At 36.1% G+C, this 27,081-nt stretch overlaps 1 protein-coding gene across 1 annotated transcript; it reads left to right on the top strand.

The window, feature by feature from the left end:
• Positions 1-3,658: 3,658 nt before the first annotated feature.
• On the top strand, positions 3,659-26,746 carry NUDT9 (nudix hydrolase 9). The gene is made up of 8 exons (XM_031943920.1): positions 3,659-4,118; positions 12,100-12,333; positions 15,305-15,400; positions 16,468-16,554; positions 17,388-17,499; positions 22,270-22,416; positions 23,411-23,495; positions 25,858-26,746. The coding sequence occupies exons 1-8, from the start codon at positions 3,985-3,987 to the stop codon at positions 26,031-26,033; spliced, it is 1,071 nt and encodes a 356-aa protein (XP_031799780.1). The 5' UTR covers positions 3,659-3,984; the 3' UTR covers positions 26,034-26,746.
• Positions 26,747-27,081: the final 335 nt, after the last annotated feature.

Raw genomic sequence — 27,081 nt, 5'->3', positions numbered from 1 at the left:
TGATAAAGGGTGTGTTCTCTTGCTAGATCTCTTCTTAGGATGTAGCACTAACTCCAAATGTCTCCCTTCTGCAGATCCACCTATGCAGTGCTGAGTGGGCTAGACACGGGGTAATCCCAGAGGAGAGTAGATATAAATAACCAGCTTTGAATCCATAGGCAGGGATGTAGAGAGAGGCAAGAGAAGCAGAGAGACACACAGACACACACCCTTGCTCTTGCACTCTCTTGCTTTTGCTTCCTGCTAACCTCTGCTGAGATCACCAATAAAAAAAGGCTGTTTTGCACCTTAAGATCGGCTCATCTTCTTGTGTGTCTGGGGATATCCCAAAGATTGGCATGTATGGCCCTGGCAATCTAGAATAGTGTACACGGACAGACCAGTACAGTAGGTGAACTGAAAAACTCATAGATCATTTCAATTATATATATGCACACTGAAAGGGACACTCTCTTGAGGAATCCAATAGGGATGACATGTTAGATCAAAGCTGTACAGACAGATAGATCATGCTTGAAGTGGTCATGGAAAGAACAACCTATGCAGGAAGAGACCTACCAGAGGGGTTTCTACTTCACCCAAGAAGGCAAAAAAGAGAGGCTATTGATATTTCCTACCAACTGCATTAGGCTATAGAAAAGGAATCCTAAGGAAGATGCTCTGGGAAGACATCTAGCCACTGGATCGTGTAAAACCTGTAAAATATCTTGACAACAGGAGATACCTTTTTTGTTTTTGGAGTGACCACACCTGTTACTTATCCTGATGTGAAGGTTATTATTTCAGCTTCACCTTGACCATATTGATTTTATTTCAAGTGACAAGAGAACTCCGTTTAGCATAGGTTGGATTCAACAATGGATCTGAAGTCAGGGATTAGATAGGTCTTCCATGAATGATATCACCTTCAAGTATGTAACAAACCCAACATATCAATGAAAATAGAAAATTCCTTTCTGGCTAGTTGGACTGCTGGTCTCAAGCAGTCTACTCTGATATTTATTCACTCACTATTCCCTGCAATGTTAAGTCTCCATTATCTCAGATAAGAGCTAAAATTTTCAAGGTGTAGCAAGCTAGGGAACTACTAGTAGTATATAACTCAATGACTGTACCCAGACCTATTTTAAAATTCTGCCCAATCCAGTGGGACAGTGGACAGTTCAGCAGGGTCTACCAGTCATTGAAGTTGATACCAACTTAGATGCATTGATCTCTGCTGACCACATCCAGCCAGATCAAATGTCTTTCACATTCATACTGCTCAAGGAGCCTAAAATAAGTCACATAATGGGATCATAAAATTGGATTGGTCAGTGAACACAGAAGCAGTGATTTTCCTCAAGCATAGCTCTGACAATATTGTCCTCCTATCAATAAATTCTAGTGACTCATTACCTCCAGGATCAAATACAAAACATTCTGGCATGTATTCTTTGATCCAGTGGCACTGTTCTTATTGTTCCTAAAAAACAGTCCATTTCTCTACTCTGGGTATTTTCACTGGCTCTCTCTCTTTACCTCTATCTCCGGACTTCCTACAAAGTCCCAGTGAAAATCCCACCTACTATAGGAAATCTGATTCACTGAATTGGGTACACAATTATGTAGCCATCAACACTGAACTCCTTCCTTCCCTTGACTGAAGCAATAACAATGGCAGTTAACTTTGGCAACAACTAGATCTGTCACTTGGCACCAGAATGGATCTGAAGTGAATTCTAAATCTGGTTCTTCTTTTTGCATGACAGATATATGTGCATGACACAAATCCTGATAATAATGCACTGTAGGCATCAAGAGCTGGCTAATTCCTTCACCATTCATTTTATGTATGCTTTTGATATGATGGATGGTATGGAAAGAAGAGAAGAGTCAACTATCAATTTGTGAAAAGTGCTTTGACTGTTATGATCCCAGCTTCCCCGAATGCCAAGTACACCTAAAGACCAGGCAGTTATTCTTTTCAGCAACTTGAGTGAATGTCATCATTAGGTTTAAATCCCTAACCTTCCTGCCCCTCTCCTCACTCCTTATTCAGTAATTTAGAAAGCATTCTTATTTCACTGGTCCTGTAAAAAACTCTGATAGTCTCTTATGATATTAGCAACCCCTTTGTCTAAAACTGAAAGTTTGAGGATTGAAGGGCTCTAAGCTTTGATAACAGATTATATATTCCCCCCTTACCTTCTCCAAAAGTGTGCTGTCCTGTGGAGTAGACTATTTCTACAAGCACTATTGTTCTTTTCTTTTCATAGCAATAAAAATGGTCTAAGTTTCTCTCATAATGGGTTGCCAGAATTGACTTGGTGGAGGAACCTGGATCATTTGACAAGTTTGCAATTTGTGCTTTCTTCCATTCCATTATCCACGATATTATTATGCAATTTGCGATTTGTTTTTTCTAATATCTTGATTTCTTTGCTTGGAAGGAACATTTTTAAAAAACTTTTTTATTATATGCATACATAGTCTTCAACAGTCATCCTTGCAAAACCTTATGTTCCAAACTTTTTCTCCCTCCTTTTTCCCCCACACCCTCCCTTAGACAACAAATAATCCAATACGTATTAAACATGTGAAATTCTTCTATATGTATTTCCCCAATTATCATGCACAAAAAAGTCAGATCAAAAAAGAAAAAAAAAAAAAAAGAAAGAAAACAAAAAGCTAGCAAATAAAAACAAAAAAAGTGAAAATACTACCCTGTGATCTACCTTCAGTATTCATAGATCACTCTCTGGAGATGATGGCTCTCTCCATCACAAATTTATTGGAATTGATGCGGAATCACCTCATTGTTGAAAAGAGCCAAGTCCATGAGAGTTGATTATCACATTATCACATAATATTGTTGTTGCTGCATACGTTCTCTTGGCTCTACTCACTTCACTCAGCATCAGTTCATGTAAGTCTCTCCAGGCTTGTCTGTAATCATATTACTCATCTTTTCTTATAGAAGAAGAATATTCCAAAACATTCATATACCATAATTTATTTAGCCACTCTCCAAATGAGGAGCATCCACTCAGTGTTCCTTGACACTAAAAAAAGGGCACATGTGGGTCCCTATCCTTACTTGATAGAATGCAAGCCCAGTAGAATCACTGCTGGATCAAAGGGCATGCACAGTTGGATGTAGTGGAAGGAACAGTTTTTTGAGAGCAAGAGTTTGGAAATTCAGCAAAAAAAAAAATTTGGCAAATTCAGAAAAAAAAAAAAATCCATTTCGCTTCATCCTCCATTTCTTCCCTTTGCAAGTTTTTTTTTTTTTTTTTTAAATATTCAGTTTTTCCTAATTTTATATTACCTTCATTTCATAAAATATCTCTTCCTCCACTTCTAGGAAGTCATCCCTTGCAACAAAACTGCGGGGAAGAAGCAGTTAAAGCGCTGCGAGCCAGGATGAGAGCCCGTTGCATTTCACTCTCCCATCACTGCAAAAGGTCTCAAGTTGTGTTATTCTCCTCAGTATAAAGCCAGCTGCCGTCCCTTTCCCCACTTGGGAGACGGAATCGGAACAGCCACCTCTTCCCCCTTCGTCTTTGAGCACAGCCCTCCCGCCTCCCCCCCTCCCCCTCCCCCTCCCCCGCCCAAAGACGCCTGCGCGGTGAAGACTTCGACGTAAAGGGGACGGAAGATCCCGCACGCCCCACGGACGCCCAACCCTCCTGCACGCTTGTGTCGGGTGTCGACGTCACGACGCTCCGACCCGGGTCGGGGGTCGGGGCGTGAGGTCGCCACGAGGGCGGGGGTCGCGGGCGCTTCCCCGGCCGCGAGGCTGGGTTGCCCGAGGAGCCCCCGGACCCGCCTGGGGGTCTCCGCCGGCGCCGCCGGGGCCGAGCGGGTGTGACGGAGATAGATGAGGAACCCGCCCCCGCGCAAGGGCTGGAGAGCGGCCGGTCCTAGTGCCGCCCGCCGCCCCTTGTCGGGCCCGCGGCAGGCCCGAGCGGCCTAGCTTCCTGGAGCGCCTCCGGGACGCCGATGGCAGCGCGCGGCCTGGCCCAGGCCCTAGCTACCGTGTGTCTCAGTGCGAGCCTGTCCTGTGTGACCGGCAGGGCCCCCGGCGGCCGCTGCTGGGCTCCTCTGCAGCTTCCGGGCCAAGGGCCGCCTTACAGGTACTTCCCGAGGCCGCCTCCGACCCGCCGGGAATGCCCTGCCTACCTGCCGACCTAAGAGGCGTAGGACGCCGGGGGGAGGGGGCTCGCTTTGCACTCGAGCTGCAGCCTGGGCCCAGGGCGAGCAGCGCCCAGAGGGGCTCGTCCCCGCCTTGGGGGCAAGCGGACGTGCCGAGGTTCCCCGCGCGGCGCGCGGCGGCGGCTTCTCATGGGATACTTCCCCCCGTCTGGCAAAATTCACTTCTGCTTTAGTCCCCAACCATCGACTGAGGATCTCCAGGCGCTCCTAGACACTGGGTGGTGGGGGAGGGGCGGGCAGAAGGGGGAGGCCCGTGCAAGTCGGGAAATTTACTCTGATGGGCTTGTATCGTTCTCTCCCCTCAACTTAATTACCTCATATTTCATTTTTCTCCATTTGCTCGTGAAAACAGTGTTAAGCAAATCTTTTTAAAAAAAAGTTTTGAGTTCCAAATTATTTCCCTCCCCAGACTCCCCAAAGAGAAAGCAAAGAATTTGCTATAGATTATACATCAATTGTCATGCAAATAGATGATACATCAAATTTTACAGTTTTTTACTTGGATAAATCCAGAAGCGACACTTTTACCTTTGAATTTTGTGCTTAAAGTGTGAAAAGCAGAATTACTCTAAATTTCTAAAGATAGTTTTAATGTAGACTTCCCTTCCCCACCCCTGTATCTGCTGGTAGATTTTACAGCCAGGTATATCGTTATTTTTTATTTGCATGAATGTTTATGTGGCGTGTGTATCTATTACTTGCATAAACACCTGTGTGTAAATACATATATAGGAATGGAAGTTGGAAGTCCTTTGCCACCCCTATTCCATTTCTTCGCTCCAAACCAACAACGAAACAGGTCTATAGCTATGCCGTCTGGTCAAAAGAAAAATCTTAGGAAAGACCTTAAGTATTTTTAGACTTCCTGGAACCCAAGGAACATTTTTTTTTTAGTGCAATAAAAGCTTAAAGATGTGAAAGGAAACTGACTAGATCCACCAGAAAGTTAGTTTTGCTTTTGAAAACACTACTATGAACCTCAGCTCCCAAGGTTACATACAGAAGCACACCTTTGACGATGCTGTGGATACAGCGTGGGCTCTGGAGTGAGGAGGTCTTGAGTTCATATTTGACTTAGAATGCTTGCTGTGTGGCCCTGGGCAAGTCACTTAATCCTTTTTTGCCTTAGTTCCTTATCTGCCAAATGAGCGGGAGAAGGAAATGGCTTTTGCCACTCTAGTATTTTTGTCAAGAAAATCCCGAACGGCTCATAAATTGTTGGGAATAACTAAAAAACAACTGATTTAACAACAACAAAAAAAGTAAGAATGGGCTTCAGTTGCACATCTGATAAATACAGGCTATGTAGAGTCAGTCACTTGGGTGAATCATTCACTTATCTTCTCAATCATTAAGCCAAGCAAGTATTGATTAAACATTATCATGTAACAAACATTTTTAAAAGCTAGGAATACAAAGACAAAGACCAGATAATTTATAGATTGCACCTAGGAGATATAAATAAAATCTCTGAGGAAAATATTGAGGGGGGGGGTGTTGCAGGCAAGGGGAAGACTAGGGGAGCAGGCCTTTTGAAGAAAGTGGTTTTTGAGCTGAGTTTTGAAGGAAACCAGGGAATCCAGGAGACAGAAGGGAGAGAGCATTCCAGGCAAGAAGGAAAAAGGCATGAATTTGGGAGAAGGGAGTATTGTAAAACAAAGATTAACATGATCATTATTGTTGGATCAGAGTAATAGAAGCAAGCAGACTGGAAGGATAGAAAGGAAACTGTATGAAAGGCTTTAAAAGTTGGATACACCATGGAGGGACCTGTGGGCTGCTGTGCAAGAGGAGAAAAGGAGGTTTCTACTGGAGATAGGAATTGTCCACAGGTTAGATAGAGTTAAGGGCCATTCCAGTGTTGTGAGACCAGGAGGGTCATGGTGTCTTTGACAGTACTCAATCCAGAAGCTCCAAGTACCTTTTGATGCCACCAATCAATAGTTGGTGAATCTAAATTGGATGTCAGGAGAGAGTAGGGCTAGAGATGTATATAACCAAGAATCATCTGCCTACACAAGAGAATTGGACCTGTTGCATGAATTTAGACATTTGTTTGATTAGGTAATGCCAAAAAGCCAACAGGTTTTATTACACTCAAGAGTGTGTGACCCATCCCAGTAGTTGATAAGAATATGTACCCTTTAGCAATAAGCTATATGTTGGGGGCATTGGATGGTTCAGTGGAAAGAATGCTGGGCCTAGAGTCAGTTCAAAGCCAGCCTCAGACCAGAATCAGCTGTATGAAGCTGGACAAGTCACATAACCTTTGCCTTAATCCACTAGGAAATAACAACTCACTCCAGCATCTGTTGAGAAAACCCCTAGTCATGAAGAGTTGGACATGACTGAATGACTGGACACAATTTATACGTTATATGAAACAGAAAAAAAGGAAGCTAATCATAATACAAAGAAATAAATTATACTTGTTAAGGAGAAAGTATATTATTAGCTGCAGGAAATGAGTAAGAGATATATTCTTGTTATAAGCTAGTTTTACTACTCAAAAGAGAATTACTTGATAGACTAGTTAATGGAGAGAGACTGAAATCCCCCCTCTCCCCCTTTTAAAATCATTTCATTCTTGGTATCAGTTAGAGGTGCAAAAATATTCTCTGAAAAATTCTTGAGAACCAGTTGTTGCTTTTGGTCCTATAGTTAATTCAGAGTTCATACACAACAAAATGTCAAATATAAAACAGAATAGAGTTGGTTCTAAAAATTAAGTCTCAAGAACAAGTAAACCAGAAATTCTCTTATAATGGCAATACCTCCTTTGATTATATATGACATAATACATATATCTCTGCTACATTCCTATATATCTTATGGATATAAAGTTTCTGGCATGTATTTCCACAGGCAGATAGAAGAATTGAGAAACACTGAACACTATAATAAATGGAAATTAATGTAATCGCTATTATAAGCATTATAAAACATACAAATTCATTGAACCTGGTTTCTGGCAACTTTGCCCAAATATTAAGTTGGTCCCTTTATGTAGACCCTTCCCTTACTCCCCAACACAATCCCAGTGTAGGTTAATGGTAAGGTTTTGTTCAAACTCACATGTGCAACATATAAGTAATATCTTAAGTAACAGCTTTCTTATTTTGTTATCTTGGGCTTGGTTTATTTCATGATGTCTGCTTCTGGGAAACATTTTAATTATAATCATGTACAATAACTATCAAGTTCTTTATTATTATCATATTTAATTCTTACAACCCTGGAAGATAGGTGCTCATATATACAAATGAAGAAACAGACAAATAGAAATTAGGTGATTTGAGTAGAGTCATATAGTAAGAATCTGAGGCAGGTTCTGAATTGATTTTCCTGATTTCAAATCCAGTGTGTTTGCCACTTAGCTGTCCTATTTTCCCTTGGAATTTCTGCATCCAAGAGAACTTGTTCTTGACCACTGTTCACAAATTGTCCAGGTGGGTTCACTCAAAACTTATACTCACTCAATCAACATTTTGGTGTTTTTAACTGGGATGTTATCTGTTAGCCATATCTAGAATGGGCCTTGTTTCTAGGGCAGATTTGCAGAGGAGTTTTTTTCCTAATAGATTGTCTTTCCAAGTTCCAAACAACTTTGTGGTTTTTCTAGCTGATACTGCAAATTCAACCTGCAAATAACAAGACTTAGTACAATTTGGTGAGACCTGACAAAACCCAAATAGGTTGGCTTTCCAGTAATTAGTTCATGTAGTGAAAATCAGTGCAAATTTTAGGGACTTAATGAGACTCCCTGTTTTCCAGAGGTAAGGCCCAGTAAGCAGGCTGTGCCCTGAGCTTGGCAAACAATAATACTTTGGTCTCATCCTCTGGATGAACTCAGCTGTAGCAAAATCCCAGAATTGTTTCATACCAGCACCAGATTATAGATAACTTTTGAAATAACTGATCCTGAAACAGGTCTACATATTCATGAGGTATATCATACCCAGGTTCAGAATCAACCAGATGGGAAATAATTCTGGGCAGAAAGGAAATATGTGGAAAAACTTGAGTCAAGAAATTCTTGGAAGGCTATCTTCTCAATTCTCCCAGTCATCTCCATACATCAGCAATATTTTCCAGAAGACACCCTTTCTTAGCAACAATTATGTTGGAATTTCTATCTCATATGGTAATCTCCATTATTTATAGTTTAGAACCAGATATAGTTTTTTCATATTGAAATAACATTCCATTAAAAACATTTGTCTTCAGTATTTAAATTGGCCATCATTAACCTGGCTATATTATAGGACTGCATTAGGTAACCCCTAAGGTAATGTTTTTTAATTGAGGTCTATTGATAATAAGTTGATTCAGCTATAATTTTATTATTCCCCATGCACTTTGATAATTCTTAATATAATGCATCAGGCACTGCATCTCAGACAATTAGGCTTCCCAAGGAAGCAAACTAGAACATACCCATTTAAATATTATAAACTTTAATCTGAAGGGCACTTTGCCTTTCAGGAAAAAAAGTAAGTCACAACAGCACTTTTTGCCAGGTGAATGACATTAATTCTGTTGAATTGCATCTCTGAACAATTTTGAAATACAAATTTCATGCCTCTATGCATTTTATACTATATTCAGAGACTTATATAGAATAGTTAAAACCCAGTTTTGTTTATAGATATAAAAGTGACTCTTATTTTTGGAGTCTACAGACTTCACCTTAATGCCAAATTTTAAATATTTTTTTCCCGTCAGTCAATTTTTCTTACAGAAGGTCAAATAAAGTAATTGTCCTTATACGGAAAGCCACATCTTTAAGTGAGACTGCGTTACAATTTTGTTCAGAGCAAATTCCATAAAAATCTAATCTGGATTTCCAATGACAAATATTATTTAGAATCTCAACTCTTATTAATTGACCCATCCACCTTCATTAAGTCTGCTGCCAAAAATCAATGTAAGTACAGTTTTGCATTTTCAGCTCCTCTTTTGGGGCCCTTGTGGGTCTTCTAAAGCATGGAAATTGCAAGTATTGTGCCACAGTTCCCTTTTATTGTCCTGCGTCATTTTCTGTGAATTGTCCTGCCTCAGTTTCCCTGAGTTGTTCTGCCTCAGTTCCTTGAATTGTTCTGCCTCAGTCCCCCTGGTTGCAACCCTCCTTTTCTGCTCATTAAAACTGAGATAATTAGGGCTGTGGAGATCTGACATTTCAGAAGATAAAACTAGAGATGTCCTATCTTGGATACCTAACTGGCATTGTCTATCTCTCTAAATTTCAGATTTCCTGGCTCTAGTTAGATACCTCCTAAGTCCTCCCAATTTGTAAGAATTTGTGGTCCTATCCCCAACCTGTCAGAACTGGATTGATGGTCCCTGCCTGGAGATTCCTGCTCACTAGAATTTGGACTCCCCCGCCTTTGTGTATGTACTGGAGCTTAGAGCCATATGTATAATGGGAAATTCGCTGGATGTTTTGGGACATCAGCCTTGGGGGCAACATGCCCTCAGCACAATCTCTCAAAAAAAATATTAAAAACTCTTTAATCTGTATCTTGCCTCAGTTTCTCTGGCATTACAGTATAATTTCTGTTATAATGAAATTATGAATATGTATTCCCTTCATAATGATTAGAATATAGTCTTTTATTGAACATTCAAAGACAATTTTAGTATTTTTGTTGTATCAGTCATTATATTGGCAAAGGTGCTGGAGTGGATTATTATTTCTTTCCTCACTTTATTTTCAGATGAGGAAACTAGGCAAACAAGTTAAGTGAAAGTGTTTGAGGTCAGGTTAGAACTTCGGATGAGTCTTCTGACTCCAGACTTTGCACTCTGTCCATTGCACCACCTAGCTGCCCATGTCTACAAAGCTTGTTTTCTTTATAATATGTAAAATCTTCAAATTGGCACAAGTTTTATCATATAGTAGCAATTAATTGCAAAAGTTTACTTTTTCTTGATCAAAATGGAAATTTGAGTTTGGAGAAAATACCTTTTCTGTAGAACAGTAATCTTAGAGATCAAACAAGTTCAAGGCTATCCTCAGTCTGCATTTTATTCAACAATAAGATGAGAGACTGATCTTATTCTGAAGGAGACATTTACTCTATTGAGAGCCTTCTGGCATATTTCAATTCCTTTTAAGTGACTGCTTTTAATTCACTAGGCAAATAAGTTAGAGGCAATAAAGGTAAAGTAGATGGATGTTTAGAGTCAGGAAGACTTGTATTCAAAACTCAACTCTAATACTGGCTGAGTGATCCTGGGCAGGGCACTTAATTGCTGCGAACTTTAGTTTCTTTATCTGTAAAATGAGAGTGGGAATAGTACCATAGGACTGTTCTGACTATAAAATGAAGTCATTGTAAAGCTTCTGGCACTGTATAAATGTTAGCTATTATTTTGTATTCACTAAAGAAAGGGTGAGGTAAAACATACTTGTAAAATTAAACTTAACCTATTTCAAATAATTTGCTGATTTAAACAAACCTCCTTTCAAGATGGAGAGGAGAGTTAATTGTACTGGGTGGCTCTTACATACCATATACATTTATTTATGAAGAGTATATTATATTCCAGGTAATCTGCTAAGTGTTAGATTTACAAAGAAAGGCAAAAACATGATTTCTGTTCTGCAGGAAAGCACATTGTAATAGAAGAGACAATATAAAATGATGTTAGTAAAAATATATGTGTAAGTGTATATATATGTCATATATGATGATATAGATAATGCATATACTACATATATAATATATATATATATATATGTATACACATATATACAGATACATTAATGTAAATGGAAGGCAATCTCTGAGGAAAGTTCCTGTGTATGTGTATGTATATAAGTGTGTGAAAGGAGGGAAGGAGAAAGGAACCACCAGCAAAAGCTTCTTGAAGGTTTGAGGTGAATTTTGAAGGAAGTCATGGAAGAGTGAGAGGGGGAGCAGTGAATTCCAGGCATGGACTTGTGTGCAAAATGGCTGGAGTCTGGAGATAGAATGTGGGGAATAGCTGGATTGTAAAGTACATGACAGGGAGAATATATAGGAAGGATAGAAAAGTTTCAGATTGTAAAAGACTTTAAATGCCAGACATAGAATATTTTATACCAAAATCAAAGAGGAGGCACAGTTCATTGATTTGGGGGCTGGGGCAGGACATTGGCCTCTTTTGTTTCTTGATCTTAGTGCTTTAGAGAAATTTTGGCAGCTGAGAGGAGGATTATAATTGAGGCAGATATTGTAACAGTCCTGAGGAAAGGTGTCCAGAGCCTGCACCAGTGTGTTGGCTATTAGTGGAGAGAAGGGACATATTAGAGATATTGTGAGTTAAGGCAGCAGTGACAACACTTGACAATGGATTAGATAGTTGGGTGAGTGCAGATGATGAGATCAGGTTGAGATAAGGTTGTGAATCTGGGTGACTGAGAATATTGGGAAGGAGTAGAGTTGGAAAGGAGTGGGACATATGTTATTTGAGATGCCTGTGGACCATCCAGTTTGAGTTATTCAGAAAGCAGTTGGTGATGTGGGACTGAAGCTCAGGAGAGAAAGTAGTGCTGAATATATTATTCTAGAAATTATCATCATAGAAGGGGGAAAGTGCCCAGAGGAGTGTCTTGTTTGAATACCTAAGGTTAGTGGATGTGATCTGGATTATGAAGATTCAGCATAGGAGGCCCAGAAAGGGTAGGCAGATGGATGGGATGAGAACCAGGAGAGATCAGTGTTAAGAAAACCTAGAGAGTGATACTATTTTGGAGGAGAGTGCTTAATACATGTTTGTTGAATGCATGGGAAATAGGAGACAGTTTTGTTTAATGTTTGAAAAAATAATGTTTTCAGATCCTTTAAGGGAGATCTTTTTAAAACTTTATTTTTAAAGAATAGCTATGTAATATTTCGATTTTTTTTCTTTTAATAGTTCCTCTTCATCACATTTGTTCCATCTAAGCCCAGTCATGTCAGGTTCAAATGGTGCTGATGAAAATTCCCATAACAAGGCTCGGACATCACCTTATCCAGGTTCAAAAGTTGAACGGAGTCAGGTACCCAATGAGAAAGTGGGCTGGCTTGTTGAGTGGCAGGAGTATAATCCTGTGGAATATACTGCAGTCTCTGTCTTGGCTGGACCCATGTGGGCAGATCCACAGATCAGGTGAGTAATTTAGGTATAAATTTAGCAATATGAAACCCGATTAAGGGGTAATGATATTATTCATAAATCAGGAGTTTAAGTCCTGAACATTGTAGTTGTTCATGTTTGTTTTTAATTTACTTATGATACTCACATATAGTAGTTGATTATTTTTTTTTTTTTATGGTGATCCAGATATATAGGATTATCTATAGTTTATCAGTATCAGATTTATTGAACTTTTGATCTAAGTAGCCACATCTCATAGTAGTATTTTTTCTAACATCCTAGTTTTTAATATTTAAGGAGTACATATATTTATCAAATTATTATATAAGAGCCCTCAGGATGAAAAAAGGAGGAATTACAAAAGGACTGAAAAATAGAAAAAAGCTTAATAGGAGAAAAACTTCAAGAGAAGAAAAAAGAAAATTCCATCTAAATTCATAGCAGTTCAGAACTTATTCATATGTATATATCTTTTATAAACAATTTTGCCAATTTATATACATGAGGTTAATACAAATGTATTTTAGTTGGCATTCCATCTGGCTCTATTATCAAATAGGTGATAAAAATTAGTCAGACTCAATCTTAGATTAATTGAGATTAGCAAAGAGCATTATAAGTTTTATTAAATTCTTTTCTGTGTCTTGATTTGAATTTATTGTATTTTTCTCTTCTCTCTTTAATGCTTCAGTCAGTGATTCCACAATCTAATCAATCCTCCCAAATCTAGCAATGCAGATCATAACCTTATCTATGATTTTTAATTTGTCTAATTCCAGATATCTTGATGATTTAAGCTTGTGGCTTATTCATTTGTTATCTTTTGCTTTTGTATTCTTTTTGAAAATTTATTAATGAATCATTGAGCTTTTATTAAGCACCTGCAGTGTGTCAGACATTGGGAATACAAATATGAAGAATGAAATAATCCCAGCTTTTAAGGGACTTACTGCTTATGTTATGAGACCAACCCACCTGTTTTTACATATGTAGCAAATTGCCCAAGATGTATATGATGATTGACCAGCATAATATTTATTTATTTATTTATTTAATAGCCTTTTATTTACAGGATATATGCATGGGTAACCTGTTTTTACATATGTAGCAAACTGCCCAAGATGTATATGATGATTGACCAGCATAAAATTTATTTATTTATTTATTTAATAGCCTTTTATTTACAGGATATATGCATGGGTAACTTTACAGCATTAACAATTGCCAAACCTCTTGTTCCAATTTTTCACCTCTTACCCCCCCACCCCCTCCCCTAGATGGCAGGATGACCAGTAGATGTTAAATATATTAAAATATAAATTAGATACACAATAAGTATACATGACCAAAACGTTATTTTGCTGTACAAAAAGAATCAGACTCTGAAATATTGTACAATTAGCTTGTGAAGGAAATCAAAAAGACCAGCATAAAATTTAACATGTTCAAAACAACTCATTGTCTTCTCTCCTAACCCTCTCCCTGCAACCTGCCTTTCCCAAGTTCTTCTTTTTTCTTACTTTTTTGAGTTCCACCATCTGCCAGCTGCTAAAGTTACCTTTCACTCAAATATTCACATATTAATCCCTATGCAATTCTGTAAACTCCATGAGGGTAAGGACTTTCATTTTTGTCTCTGTAAAGACAAAATTCTGTGTCTAGCAATGCTTGTGAATTTCATTTAGAAGACCCTGCAGTATTAGTGTTTATTGAAATGAGCAGTATGTTTGAAGGAGGAGCAACTGGAAGCTTTAACCATCTATAAGAAATTGTTCATTCTTTCTCTTTTTGCTTGTGAATGCCTTCTATGACAGTGGCAAACACCTCTGGCAAACATACGTAAATCTATTTTTATTCCTTGATATTAATAATCAGAGCCAAATTATTTTGGTTGTTTCTCTAAAGGCATCTCATGATTGTAATATGGACATGAGACACGTTTAAGATGGTGCTTTGTTTTGCAAAATATATCATGTTTTGGTCAAATAATAAGCACAATGGGATTTTAATTTCCTTTATTTTTTAAGTCATTTGTGTGTCTAACCTATTTAGAGTGTGCTTAGGTAGATTCACTCTCAGAAAACATCCTTGGTCTGTTTCTGGAACCATATATGTCTAAACGTAATTTACAGAACTAATACTCACTTTGGTAACTAGTTTGTTAAGTTTAGTCATGCTTGTTAAGATTAGCCAATTTCATTTTTTATGTTGTTACTGGTTCTAATTCCCTTTTTGAAGACAATATTCATGTAATAGCATTTGTGAGACTCTTGTATAGGCTATAGGTCTTTGGTTTCTTTTGTTTTTTTATTTTGAATCTCATTTTGCAGTATATTTTCCTCTCCTCCTCTCCTATTGCATTGAAGTTAACAAATACTAAAACATGTTAGCTTAATTTGGAGAATCTTATCAAGTTCTTCATAGGGTTTCTCTTCCTCTTCATTTACAATAGGTAGCATATAAATATTAGCAGATTAATAAAATAGGTATAGAACTGCCTTCCTAATCAAGATAATCTTATTCTAATCCATATTGATTTTATGAACCTAGACAAGTCATTTAAATATCTTAGTTGTCCAAGCAACTCACTTAAAATGTAGTTGCAAAATAGTACCATTTTTAGATGGAATTTCTTCATCAAAGAAATCCCTAAGCTGGATGAAATCACTTGCCTAGACTGGAGTAAAAAAGATGTTGGGACATAAATTTAAGACATAATCTAATGAATATATCTTTAAATTTGTGATAATATGTGATGTTATATATTAGTAAACTGCACAAATAATAGGTATAAAAATTGAAACATTAGTTTCATTCTTTACTATTTGGAAGTGAAAAATGAATATGGAAAGTAGAAATTAACTTTTAAAAGCAGATAGAAATAATTCTACTTCAGCATTAACTATCTTTGAGGAATAACAGATTGAGTTTTTAAACATTTGGAATTATTAAATTTTGGCATTGGTTTTTATTTTTATTGTAGTGAAAGAAATTTTTCTCCAAAATTTAATGAAAAGGATGGACATGTTGAACGAAAGAGCCAGAATGGCTTGTATGAGATTGAAAATGGACGACCTAGGTAGGTATTGTGGCTGAACCATTAAGTGCTTCTGGAGGTGTAACTAGTTTATTGAGTACCTGCTTTGTACAGCAAAATCATATTTTAATATAGATTTGAGAACAAGATTATTTTATTTTTTATCAAAACAGTGCAATTTGTGGATTTACATTTCTGTTGTGGAATGGATTTTGTACATCCCCCCCCCCCCCCCAAAAAAAAAAAAGATGAATTAACTGCCATAGAGAAATAGGCATTTGAAAGCAACACAGCCAGATAATGAAATATGAAGGAGTTTGGGTAGTAGTAGAAAATTGGAAAGATTGTTAATAAGGAAGTTTTATCACTGCTCCATGGAAATTTGAGTTTTCAAAGAACATCTTACCTGGAAGAAATTTACTGAGGCATTAAATTACTTGTATTTATTTAATCTCAGTAAACATTTAAGTTATATTTTGTTTCTTTAATATTGTAAATTCAGAATTTCTGAGATTTTGTATGATATCATAACTGTTAGTATTAGTAATTGTTATACTTTATGCTGGTCAGTGTACATGATGAGTAACAAAACACTCCAGCTGGGGAAAAAAACCTGTGGCATTTTAAAATGAAATAAATTGTGTATGCTTAATATGCATTTTTATTTTTGGTTATAGACAGGAATTTTTGGGGAGCAAGGAGGAGAGTGAGCAAGAAAAGAGGGTAGTTGTGGTTATTCTAAATGATATGAATAGACAAGTCATAGCATCAAATAGAATGAATTATCTCATCTGACCATTCTCAGGGTCTAGTTTTGATTATAGCCCAGACTGAGATGTGTCAATTCAAAGTGTAATAGTCACAGCATCTTTTGTCATATGTAGCATCTTTAGTAGGGAAGTGTTTCTTTTGGGTCAAATTCAGGAGGTAGAAGAGAGGAAGTTATGATTAAAACCAAATAACTAAAAATATTAATGAGACATAAAATTAGAGACATGATTTTCCTCTAGTTGTTATTCTTTTTTTTTTTTTTTAGGGTTATGCTTATTGAGCTCAATTTGGAAATAAAAAGAAGATATAAATTCATATTACTCTCTTTTTTCTTCTAGAAATCCAGCAGGTCGGACAGGACTGATTGGCCGAGGACTTTTGGGACGTTGGGGCCCAAATCATGCTGCAGATCCCATCATTACCAGGTGAAAATTTAGAAACTTTAATGGTCAAGAAATAAATGTATGGGAAAAAAACAGATCTCATCCTTAAACTCTTAATAACAGTATTTTGTATCCTAGTGCTCAGCATAGTGACTTTCACATTTTTATTGTTCAGTCATTTTTCCTCATGTCCAACTCCATCTGAACCCATTTGGATTTAATTTGGCAAAGATACTGGAAAGGCTTGCCATTTCCTTTTTCAACTCATTTTGCAGTTTTTATATAATTGATGCTAAATAAACATTTGTTTGAATTGAAAATATATCTTAAATAAAATGTAGCTTTACGTTACATAATTGTGTTTGCTATATCCCATTATGTACCATCATAGACTAGTGAAAGAGGTGTGACTAAATTAGATTAGGATGTGATGGGATATAAAACCTTACCCAAGCAGCAACTCAAACAAATATTAATTATTCTGAGAGACAATAGGAAATATTAAAACAAAGTCAAAAGACTAGAAAGAGGAAGAAAATGTAATCTTGTTCTTAAATCTTAGTCAAAGTTTGGGGATCCAAAAGATCCTTGGGGCAGACCTGTTTCACAGTCTGTTGTCCTCTGTGACCTGGAATTGGGGAAGTGAATGACAATGCACAAGATGCATTGGTGTTAAATTCAACTCATTTTAATATAGATAGTGACCATTGCTTATAATACTAATTCACAAATGGTAGCTACCTAGCTTAAATGAAATTGGATTTGTGCTTTGCTCATAATAACTTAGGTTGCTATGATTGTTGTTATTTATTCTCAAGTTTAGATTTTGTTCTGTTTTATTCTAGACTAAAAGACTTTTTAAATATTATTTTCAGGTGGAAAAGAGACAGTAGTGGAAACAAAGTCATTCACCCTCATTCTGGGAAAAATATCTTACAATTTGTAGCAATCAAAAGGAAAGACTGTGGAGAATGGGCAATTCCAGGGGTAAGAATTAAAAATAAGTAACATTGATATTTTTCAAGTTTATTAAAATTTTTGATATTGATTTAATAATCACCAATAAAGATAAATAAACTTACATAAAAGAAATAAACTCAAGATGTACAAAACAGAACTCATTTTCTTTATCCCTAAATCTGTGCCTCTGGTAAATTTCCCCATCATTATTTAAGATGCCAACAACCTCCTTGTCATCCAGGTTTGCAGACTGCTGTCATATCTAACTCTATAGTCTGCTAATTGAGCCTGCTTCTGGTCTCTGCTAGTCCTTTCTATCTTTTGTGTAGTTGCCAAAGTTGGCTTATTGAGCCTTCTTAAAGTAGCTTTAAGTTCAAATGTAAGATTCTTTGGCATTTAAATCTTTTCTCAACCTGACCCACCTCCATACATCTTACTATCCATATTATGCTATTTGCACAGGATATGCCATCTCTGTTTCTTTGCAATTACTTTTTTATCTGTCTGGAATGCTCTCCTCCAATCTCTTTAGAATCTCTGGTTTCCTCAAGACTTACTTCAAAATGCCACTTGATGCAGGAGGCCTTTCCTGTTCTCCTCTTCCCTCTGCCTTATGCTTCTACTATTGACCTCTGAGATGACCTTCTGTCCAGTCTGTTTATCTCATGAACCGATTATTGACATGCTGTCTCCACTATTAGAATAGAAACTCTTTTAGGGTAAGGACTGTTTCACTTTTGTCATTGTTTTCCCCAATGCTCAACACAGTGACCTTCACTTTAAAACTTGTTTGCTGAGAGTTGTTTGATTAGTTTGGCTTTCCTAAAGTCATAAAATAATATATTTAAAACTATAAGTAACATCTGTAGTCATCAAATCATCGTATCTTATAACAGTAGTTATAATAATTACATTTTTTGTGTTCAGTTGTTTTTCAGTCACCTCTGACTTTTTGACTTCGTTCAGGGTTTTCTTGGTGGAGATATTGGAATAGTTTGCCAGTTCCTTCTTCAGCTCATTTTTTACAAATAAGAGAACTGAGGCCAAAAGGTTTAACTTGCCTTGGATCACACAGCTAGTTAAGTGTCTGAGGCCTAATCCTGGAATTCAGGAAGAGGAGTTCCTGACTCCAGGCCTGGTACTGTCTGCTGTGCCACCTAGCTGCTCCAAATCATTGTAGGCTTTAAGATTTACAAAGTACTCTAGTGACCATTCCCTTATTCAGCACTAGGAGATCATAAGAGGGATTCTCTTTCAATCCTTTCCTCTTCTAAATGAAGAAAATCTAGGTCCAATCTTTCCCAAGTTAACACAGATATGGAGGAGTCAGAATTTGAACCCAGATGCTCTTTAAATTTTTATATTTCATGATAGAAACTCCTTTGATCTAAACCCAATTTACGTTTTAAATTTCTGGGAAATCTTCACATTGACTTCACTAATTTATTCATACTTTTCGATTATTCCACTACTGTAGCTTTTGTTCAGGTTATCACCCAACCTTGAATACTCTTCTAGTCCCCTTCACTTATCTAAGTGCACTCTATTTTTTGAGGCCCAGTTCATATTTTATAAAACCTACCCAAAATTCTCCAGCCTATTCTGATTCCTTCTCCCCCTCCCCTTGCTTTATAATTTATTATTCATTTGAAACTGAAGCAAACATGCACAGCCCTCCTTTATTTAAATCCAACTCACTTGTATGTCATCCATCACCTCCCTGATGTCACATTCCTCTTCAAGAATGAAGGACAAACAACAACTTAATCATGTATTACTTGAGGTTTCAGATTATAAGGAGTTATCTTATTTGCCATCCTTTTGTATTCTTTAATGGCAATGATGTCTTTAATGTATTGCATATTTTCTTTCTTGTTAACTCTCTGCCTTTAAAGATAAGATTTCCCTCATATCCCTCATGGCATCTCATATAATGTTATGTATGTAGTCTGTACTAAGTGAATACTGGTTGAATAAATACCTCCACCACAGTTCTCATGTTTTTCCCCTTCTTTCTACTTCACAGCCACATATCCTAATCTCTTAAATATTAAAATATTCTGAGAATTGGATAGACTCATTAAGTTTAAGGATTTGACATTTCTTTCCTGTTAATGTTCTTTAATTCGAACAATTGTTTTGTATCTCAATCAGATAAAAGATTATGTAGCAAAATGAAACTACATCAATAATCACAGCAAAAGCATAGGAATATTTCATTGGGGCATAGGCTTACTTATGGAAGAAGGTAATTTATCACTTCTCTAAAAGATTTCATCCATTTGGATTAAGATAGGAAATGGTATTAAAACCAAGAGAATAAAATGAATTTCTTGAATTTATATTTTAACTTCTTTCACTGATAGGATGGATGTGGATTAAAGTGATGTTTCCTCTTCCTGAGTATATTTCTTCAAATGTAAAATGAGAAAATAATAATATTTTATTACTATGTGGAGTTGTGGAGAAAATTCTTTGAAAACTTTAAAACATTACAGAAATCAAGATTCAGCAAGCATGAATTACCTACTATGTGCAGAGTACTGTGTTTGCAGAGTGTGAGTTATTGTTGATACATATTAGCTTTTGCTCTGTAATTTACCATTTTATAACATTGCTGGAGTGTGAAAGGTTATATTCCTTATCCTCAGTTCATACCGTATATTACAGTTTGAAGTAGGGTATCATAACTAAGAGGTTAACAGTCATCTAGTGAGTGCTCTCATCTTACAGAGGAACATCCTGAGGCTCAGAGAAATGATGTTACACCATGGCTGTGTGACTAGTAAATAGAGGAGCAAGGTCTTGAACTCAGAGCTTTTGACCACTAAGATGAGTAGGTATGTTTTATATTTTATTTTAATTTAGTTTAAACATTTATTGTACATTTTGATTTGACTCCAGAAAAAAAAAAAGGCAATTCCATTTACTGCCTTTACTTCCTCATGTGTCACTTCTCAGCTTCTCTCAAGCCGTCTTGTTACCAGTACTATTCAACTGAAAGATTACCAGTGATTTCCTAATTGTTAAACATAATGGTCTTCCTCTAGCTTAATCCTGTCTCATCTCTCTCTAGATGTTTGTATTGTCTACCACTCCCTCCTCCTGGATGTTCTTTTCCCTCTTTGCTTCTTTGACATTGCTCTTAATTCTTTTCTTATTTGTGTGACCATTCTTTTGCTGGTCATACACTATCTCCTATATACTCTGTATAGGTTTCTCCCAGAACTTTCTTGGACTCCTTTTTCCCCCCCCTTTCTCTGTGTTCTTTTTAGTGATTAACTTCAGTGGAGTCAGCTACCGTTTCCTTCAAAATCTATATATCTTTTTCTAGCATCTTTCCTGAATTTTAGTCTTTGCTACCTGTTATATATTTCTTTGTGGCACTTTAAACTTTTCAGATCAGCCATCTTTTCTCCAAACTTATTTCTAGTGATGATGACGCTTGTCCTTCCAGTCACCTGAATTCACAACCTAAAGTTATTTTTGATTCTTCCTTCTCCTTCAGCCACCTTAGACAAGTCCTACTAATTCTACCTCTACCACAGTTCTCATGTTTTTTCCCTTCTTTCTACTTCACAGCCACCAATTTGGTATCTATCCTAATCTTTTCTTGTCTGGTAAGACCACTGCTGTAGTATCCTAATTGTTTTCTCCTGTCTCTCTCCTTCCTAGTCAGTTCTCTCTATATAGTTACCAAATTATGTTCCTAAAACACAGGTCTGAACCATGTAACTCCTCAATTCATATATCTTCAGCCAAAGCATATGGACTGTAATACTTTCTGAATATTTTGAAAAGATGCATAATAATTAATTTCTCATCACAATGTCTTTTTAATGATATTCTTTGGGCAAAAATATTCATTACCTGGTATCCACCCTGGTAATCATGAACCTCTGTGAACCAAACTAATATTCAGATGATAGAGAAAAAATTTGTTTCTAGAACCATACTCAAAATCTTTCCACTTAGTAGCACCTCCAGAGTTTACATATCAGAGACTTTGAGATAACTTTCAAACCACAAGGAGGCACAATGAATAGGAAACAAGACTGGAAAGGGTCTGTGATTATTTTTGGCTTGGAAAACTGTCTAAGACATTTATGATTTAGTTATATTCTAGAAGCTTTGTTTGATCTTGCTTAGATTTAAGAGCTTGCCTGAGGTCTTATATCTAATAATGTAAAGAAGCAGTATTTGAATTCAAGTCCTCCTAAATCCAAACCTGCTGCTGGCTTTGCTGCTTTATGGTCTATCTTCTGATTAAAGATTAAGGTGGGAAAGGGAGGAAGGCTAGTACAGAAAGATTCCCTTTTACAAGTCTGGTACAAAAAATTGATGCATCATTTGGGATAGTTGTATCCATAAACTCTTAATATTGATTAAGTAACCTTCCCCTGGTAAACTAATTCACAGAATTTTTATTGATGTATATGTTAAAATCAACCAGCCATCCAGAATTTACTGCAGGGGTCCTCAAACTTTTTAAATAGGGGGCCAGTTCACTGTCTCAGACTGTTGGAGGGCCCGACTATAGTAAAAACAAAAACTTTGTTTTGTGGCCTTTAAATAAAGAAACTTCATAGCCCTGCGTGAGGGGGATAATCGTCCTCAGCTGCTGCATCTGGCCCACGGCTGTAGTTTGAGGACCCCTGATTTAATGTGTTGAGGACAGAAAGATAATCTCTCCCTCCAAGAAATGTGATTGTCTCTGTATCCATAAATCTTGATATGTATATACATTTTAGATAGATAGGAAGAAACTCAGATATACTTTTTTTGTGTGCCTTTTAGGGGATGGTGGACCCAGGAGAAAAAATCAGTGCTACCTTAAAACGAGAGTTTGGTGAAGAAGCTATGAACTCCTTGCAGAAATCAAGTGCTGAGAAGCAAGATATGGAGGAGCAATTACACAAACTCTTCAGCCAAGAACATTTAGTGGTAAAAAATTGTTTCCCAATAATTAATCAGATAATGAATATTTAGTAAGCATCTACTATACACCATACATTGTGCTAAGCAAAAATTAGGTTTCTACTCTGGATTACCCAATGCATCTTATAGACTTGTAAAGTTTCTAGAATTTTGAAGGGCTCTAGAGTTCTTCTTAACAGTGGTAAGTCTCCAAACTTAGCTGAAATTTATTGTCACTTTAGATTATTAAAATTTAGAATAATTATCATTACCAAGGGAATTTTGCCCAAGTTCTTGAGGAATATAAAGTTGTGTTAAATATGATCAGGCACAACTTTGGTTCACAGTGTAATGGTTGTAAACCTAGACAAAGTCCTTTCCCAATCCCAACTCAAACCTAAAGCCCTAACGGTATTAAACTAGTTTTTTCTCTGGTTATCTTGCTGAGTACAATAAGGTGGTACTTTACCTTAGCTTTTGCCCTGATTGTTGTTGCCTTTTTAGTCTGTTGCTTTTTCTATTCTTTGCTGTTTCTTGACTTCTCCTGTAGCACTTTCCAAATGTCTAGGGCCACTAGCTTTCATCCATCATATAGCTTTCTCATAGTAAGATGTTTAACCATTATAGTATGGGCTTTATATAGAAAGAACTATATATATAAAGTATGGGCTTTCCTCTAACTTAACATGCATGAAGTGTAAAAAGTTTTAATCATATAGCCTCTCTCTGAATTATACCAGTTGCAAAAATTAGTAGAGGCTGAATTATAACAGTTTTCCTTTCCCATATTATTAAACTACCAAGAGTTATTGAGAGATAACTATGTATATTCATTTGTTCAGTTTAAGCTATTGTGCTCAGAAGTTATTTTTGATTTAACAAATATAAAACTTTTTAAAAATTACTAAATGACATTTAAAAAAATTTGAGCTTGTCTGGTGTATATTAATTTTTCTAACCATGCCGAATGTATTTTTTCCATCTGTTTGGTAAATTATATTACTTATTTCTTTCTTACTAGGTTTATAAGGGATATGTAGATGATCCTCGAAACACTGATAATGCATGGATGGAGACAGAAGCTGTGAACTATCATGATGAAACAGGTAGAAAATTTTATTGGCATGTACTGAATGCCTTTCTTGTTATAAGCATCGAATTAATAATATGCTGTCTTTTGTGTTATTATCTTAATTAGACAATAAAATTTAAGAGCTTTCTTAGGATTAGGAAGAATTTGTTTCACATACTTAAATGTGTTTCCTCATGTGACCAAGGTGGTTTTGTGTGTGTGTGTTTATGTGTGTAGGTGTGTAATAACTGACAGATTGGAGCTTCATCTAGTGGCCATGGAAAGGACAAAGGGCATATACCTATAACCTGGATTTTTTTAGTACTTAAGATTTTAGCTTGTGCCTTATTAGCTCAAATGGTTAAAAATGGTATAAGACAATCAAAATATATGCTTCCTTCTGATACAGTAAGGTTCAAGGTGTTACATAAAGTCTTGAATTTGTTAATGCCAATATATACTGTAAGAAATTAAAACTGAAATTTAGGGGTTAATACATGCTGCTTTTTTCATGGATTTCTGATTAAATCTCTTACTGAAAATGGTGTGAGGGAAATTTTCAATCACTAGTGAATAACTTCCGTGTCTACATTTAGTATTTTAATGATGAAAAAGGTAAAGTTTCTCTAGGTAAATTATGTTGAAAAGAATATATGATTGGGTGTCAGATATTCTGGTTCAAGTCCTAATTTCGATACTATATCACCACACAAAAAGTAAATTGACTTTTCTAAGCCTCTTTTATTGTCTCTTTAGAGCAGAAATCACCTGCCCTATCTACTGAATTGTGAACTATAAGCTCATATGAGGCAATGAAAAGTGAAAAGGGCAATTGTAAAATATTACTCTTATTGCTTTCATTTTTCTGGTGAATAACAAGCAATATTGTCATTAATCCACAAACATTAATGATATACCCAATATATGGCAAGCACTGTATTAAAAGCATTAAATAGAAATCGTTCCTCTCTGCACTCAGCAAAGCTTACTTTTACTATCAAAATGGCTTCTTATCAGGCTTACCAGTGGCTCATATTACTAGAGCACATATTTGACACAGAATTACACAAATAAATATGGTAGTTAAAAAAAGTAATATGTTGAAGGAAGGAACAGATTAATTGTTCTAAGCCTGTGAGAATTTGTCATGTTGAAATATAAACACTTGACTTTGTTACTAAAATGAACTTGATTTTTCAGAGACTCCTGTCTTCTCCATCTCTTTTTTACTTACTTTTTATAGCTTTAATTAGAAAATTAGAGGGGGGAAAGGAAGCTTTTTCATTCAGCAAGTGTTAATGCATTCTATGTGTCAAAATTGTTTTGGTTATACAAAGTATTAGACTAGTGTATATAATATGGTACGTAATATATAGTAAGAAGATAGTAAATAGTAAGAAGCTTACATTCTGTGGGAAATAATTCTTAGAAATATGAGTAAATACAAAATTATAAAAAACAAATGTGAAGTAATATTGGGAGGTAGAAGGAATACACACACAAATTATATTTATTTATGTCTATATATCTCAATATAGGTATATAGACATAAATAAATATAATTATATCTATATTGAGATATATAGACATAAATAAATATAATAAAGAGGTAGAATGTTATAGGGGTAAAGAAAAAATTGAGATAGATTCCCTTTAAAATAGGGGCCCTTCCCCAAGGAATTCATAGACAAATTTTAAGCAGTCTGTGAACTTGTTTGGGAAAAATGTTAGATTTCTTTCAGTCAGTAATATGGGCAACAAATCACAGTGGTGTTAAGCTTCACCAGACTCCCAAAGGAGTCCATGACACAAAAAAGGTTAAGGACTAGTCCTTTACAAACTTTAAAATGACATTTATGAATTATTTGTATATTTCAGTTTTTCTTGTTAGATCTACCTCCTAAGGATAATTGAGAGTTGGGATATACAAATAAATAGAAAAGATTTTTTTTTTTTTTTTTTTAATGATAATTTTAAAAGCAGATTTATTTCTATTTAGGGATTTAGTTGAAACTGATTGAATGGTTATAGAACTATTTGTATTTATTCACTTTATATTTATGCTGTATAAAGGTTACTTGTCTCCCTCATTAGAGTGTAACAGGATTAGGAACCTTAAGTCCCAGTGAAGTGAAATAATTTGCCCAAGATCACATAGTGTTGGAATTGAGATTTGAAGTCCTTTGACCTCAAATCTAACACTTGCTTCCATTGTACTGCACTATCTTTTGGACTGTTGGGAGCTAATCAGTCTATAAAAAGTTAGGTGTCTGTCACTCATTACTCAGTATTGAGATTGAGTTTTGAGAATAAAGCTTGAAGAATGGTGTGGTAATATTTTTTTAAAAAAAATACTTAGCCTGTAGGTTTAATGATAATTTTTGTTTTGTATTCAGGTGAGACAATGGATAATCTGGCTCTGGAAGCAGGAGATGATGCCGGGAAAGTGAAATGGGTGGACATCAGTGACAAACTGAAGCTTTATGCCAGTCATTCCCAGTTCATCAAACTTGTGGCAGAGAAGCGAGGAGCTCACTGGAGCGAGGACTCAGAGCCGGGCTGCCATGGATGATGGCTTAGAATCTCTGTGTATATTTCAGGTCTTCAGAGAAACAGTGTGCAGGGCCCAGAACCCAGTTTAGAAATGGCAGGTCACTTGTGTCCGTGGTGGTTTTATTCGTTTCTGAAATTGTATTTGAGTGTTTTTGCGTCATGGATATGATAGAAAATAGAATGGAATGCTTAAAGAGAAGAAAAGCTTTCTAGCCATGAGAAGAGGAATATAAAAGGTAGTCTTCTGTACATGTTATATTTAGGCATTGCTTAAACCAAATTAAATTACTGCTGCTTTTTGAAGAATTGCAGACCTAAATAAAGAAATGACTGACTGAATGAATATGTGCCTGATGACCGTCTTCTCCACTTTCTTCTTAGTGGGGTTGGTTGGTTCTTTCTTGCCATTCCTTCCCTCTTGCTCTTCTGCACTCGAAGTTTGGAGTGTTGCTGCTTCTTTTAGGGCACTATGTGCTCCTGAAGGAGTGACATCCTTGGAGAATCTTCTATAAAGCCTAATTCCTTTTGTATTACCTACTTCAAATTTAGGTTTGGGTGGGCATGTGGAAGCTGCTTTTAAGAACTGAACCTTTCTGGGCATTTTTGACTTTACAAGAATCAATTTTATGAAAATACTCTAGTTATTCTTTTCATGAATGGTGAGAACTAGAACTCTCATTGTTTCCATTTTAGAAAATTCTCAATAAAAACTTGTCTAGGAATTGAGTAATATAGATTGATGTCATGTTTTATTTCATCCTACACAATTTTATGTAATTGAATCAACCTTAAAATTACTAAAATGGCTTAATAATTATAATAGTTTACATTCTTTGACATTTTAAAGTTTCCAAAATACTTTTTATACACTATCTCATTTAATCCAAATGAATCTGTGAGGTAAATGCTTTTATCATCATTATTTTCATAAATAAGTAAACTTGGACTAAAAGTGATTAATTCACTTGCCAGGGTCACAGGACTTCAAATATTGACCTTTCTAACCTCCTAAAGTACAGAACTTTATCTACTATGCCAGTTTTCCTCATTAGTAAGGAACTGAAATC

The sequence above is a fragment of the Sarcophilus harrisii genome, chromosome 6, assembly GCF_902635505.1.
Source record: "Sarcophilus harrisii chromosome 6, mSarHar1.11, whole genome shotgun sequence".
NCBI lineage: Eukaryota > Metazoa > Chordata > Mammalia > Dasyuromorphia > Dasyuridae > Sarcophilus > Sarcophilus harrisii.
Note: the sequence above shows the minus strand (reverse complement) of the source record. Positions and strands in the feature narration are given on the sequence as shown.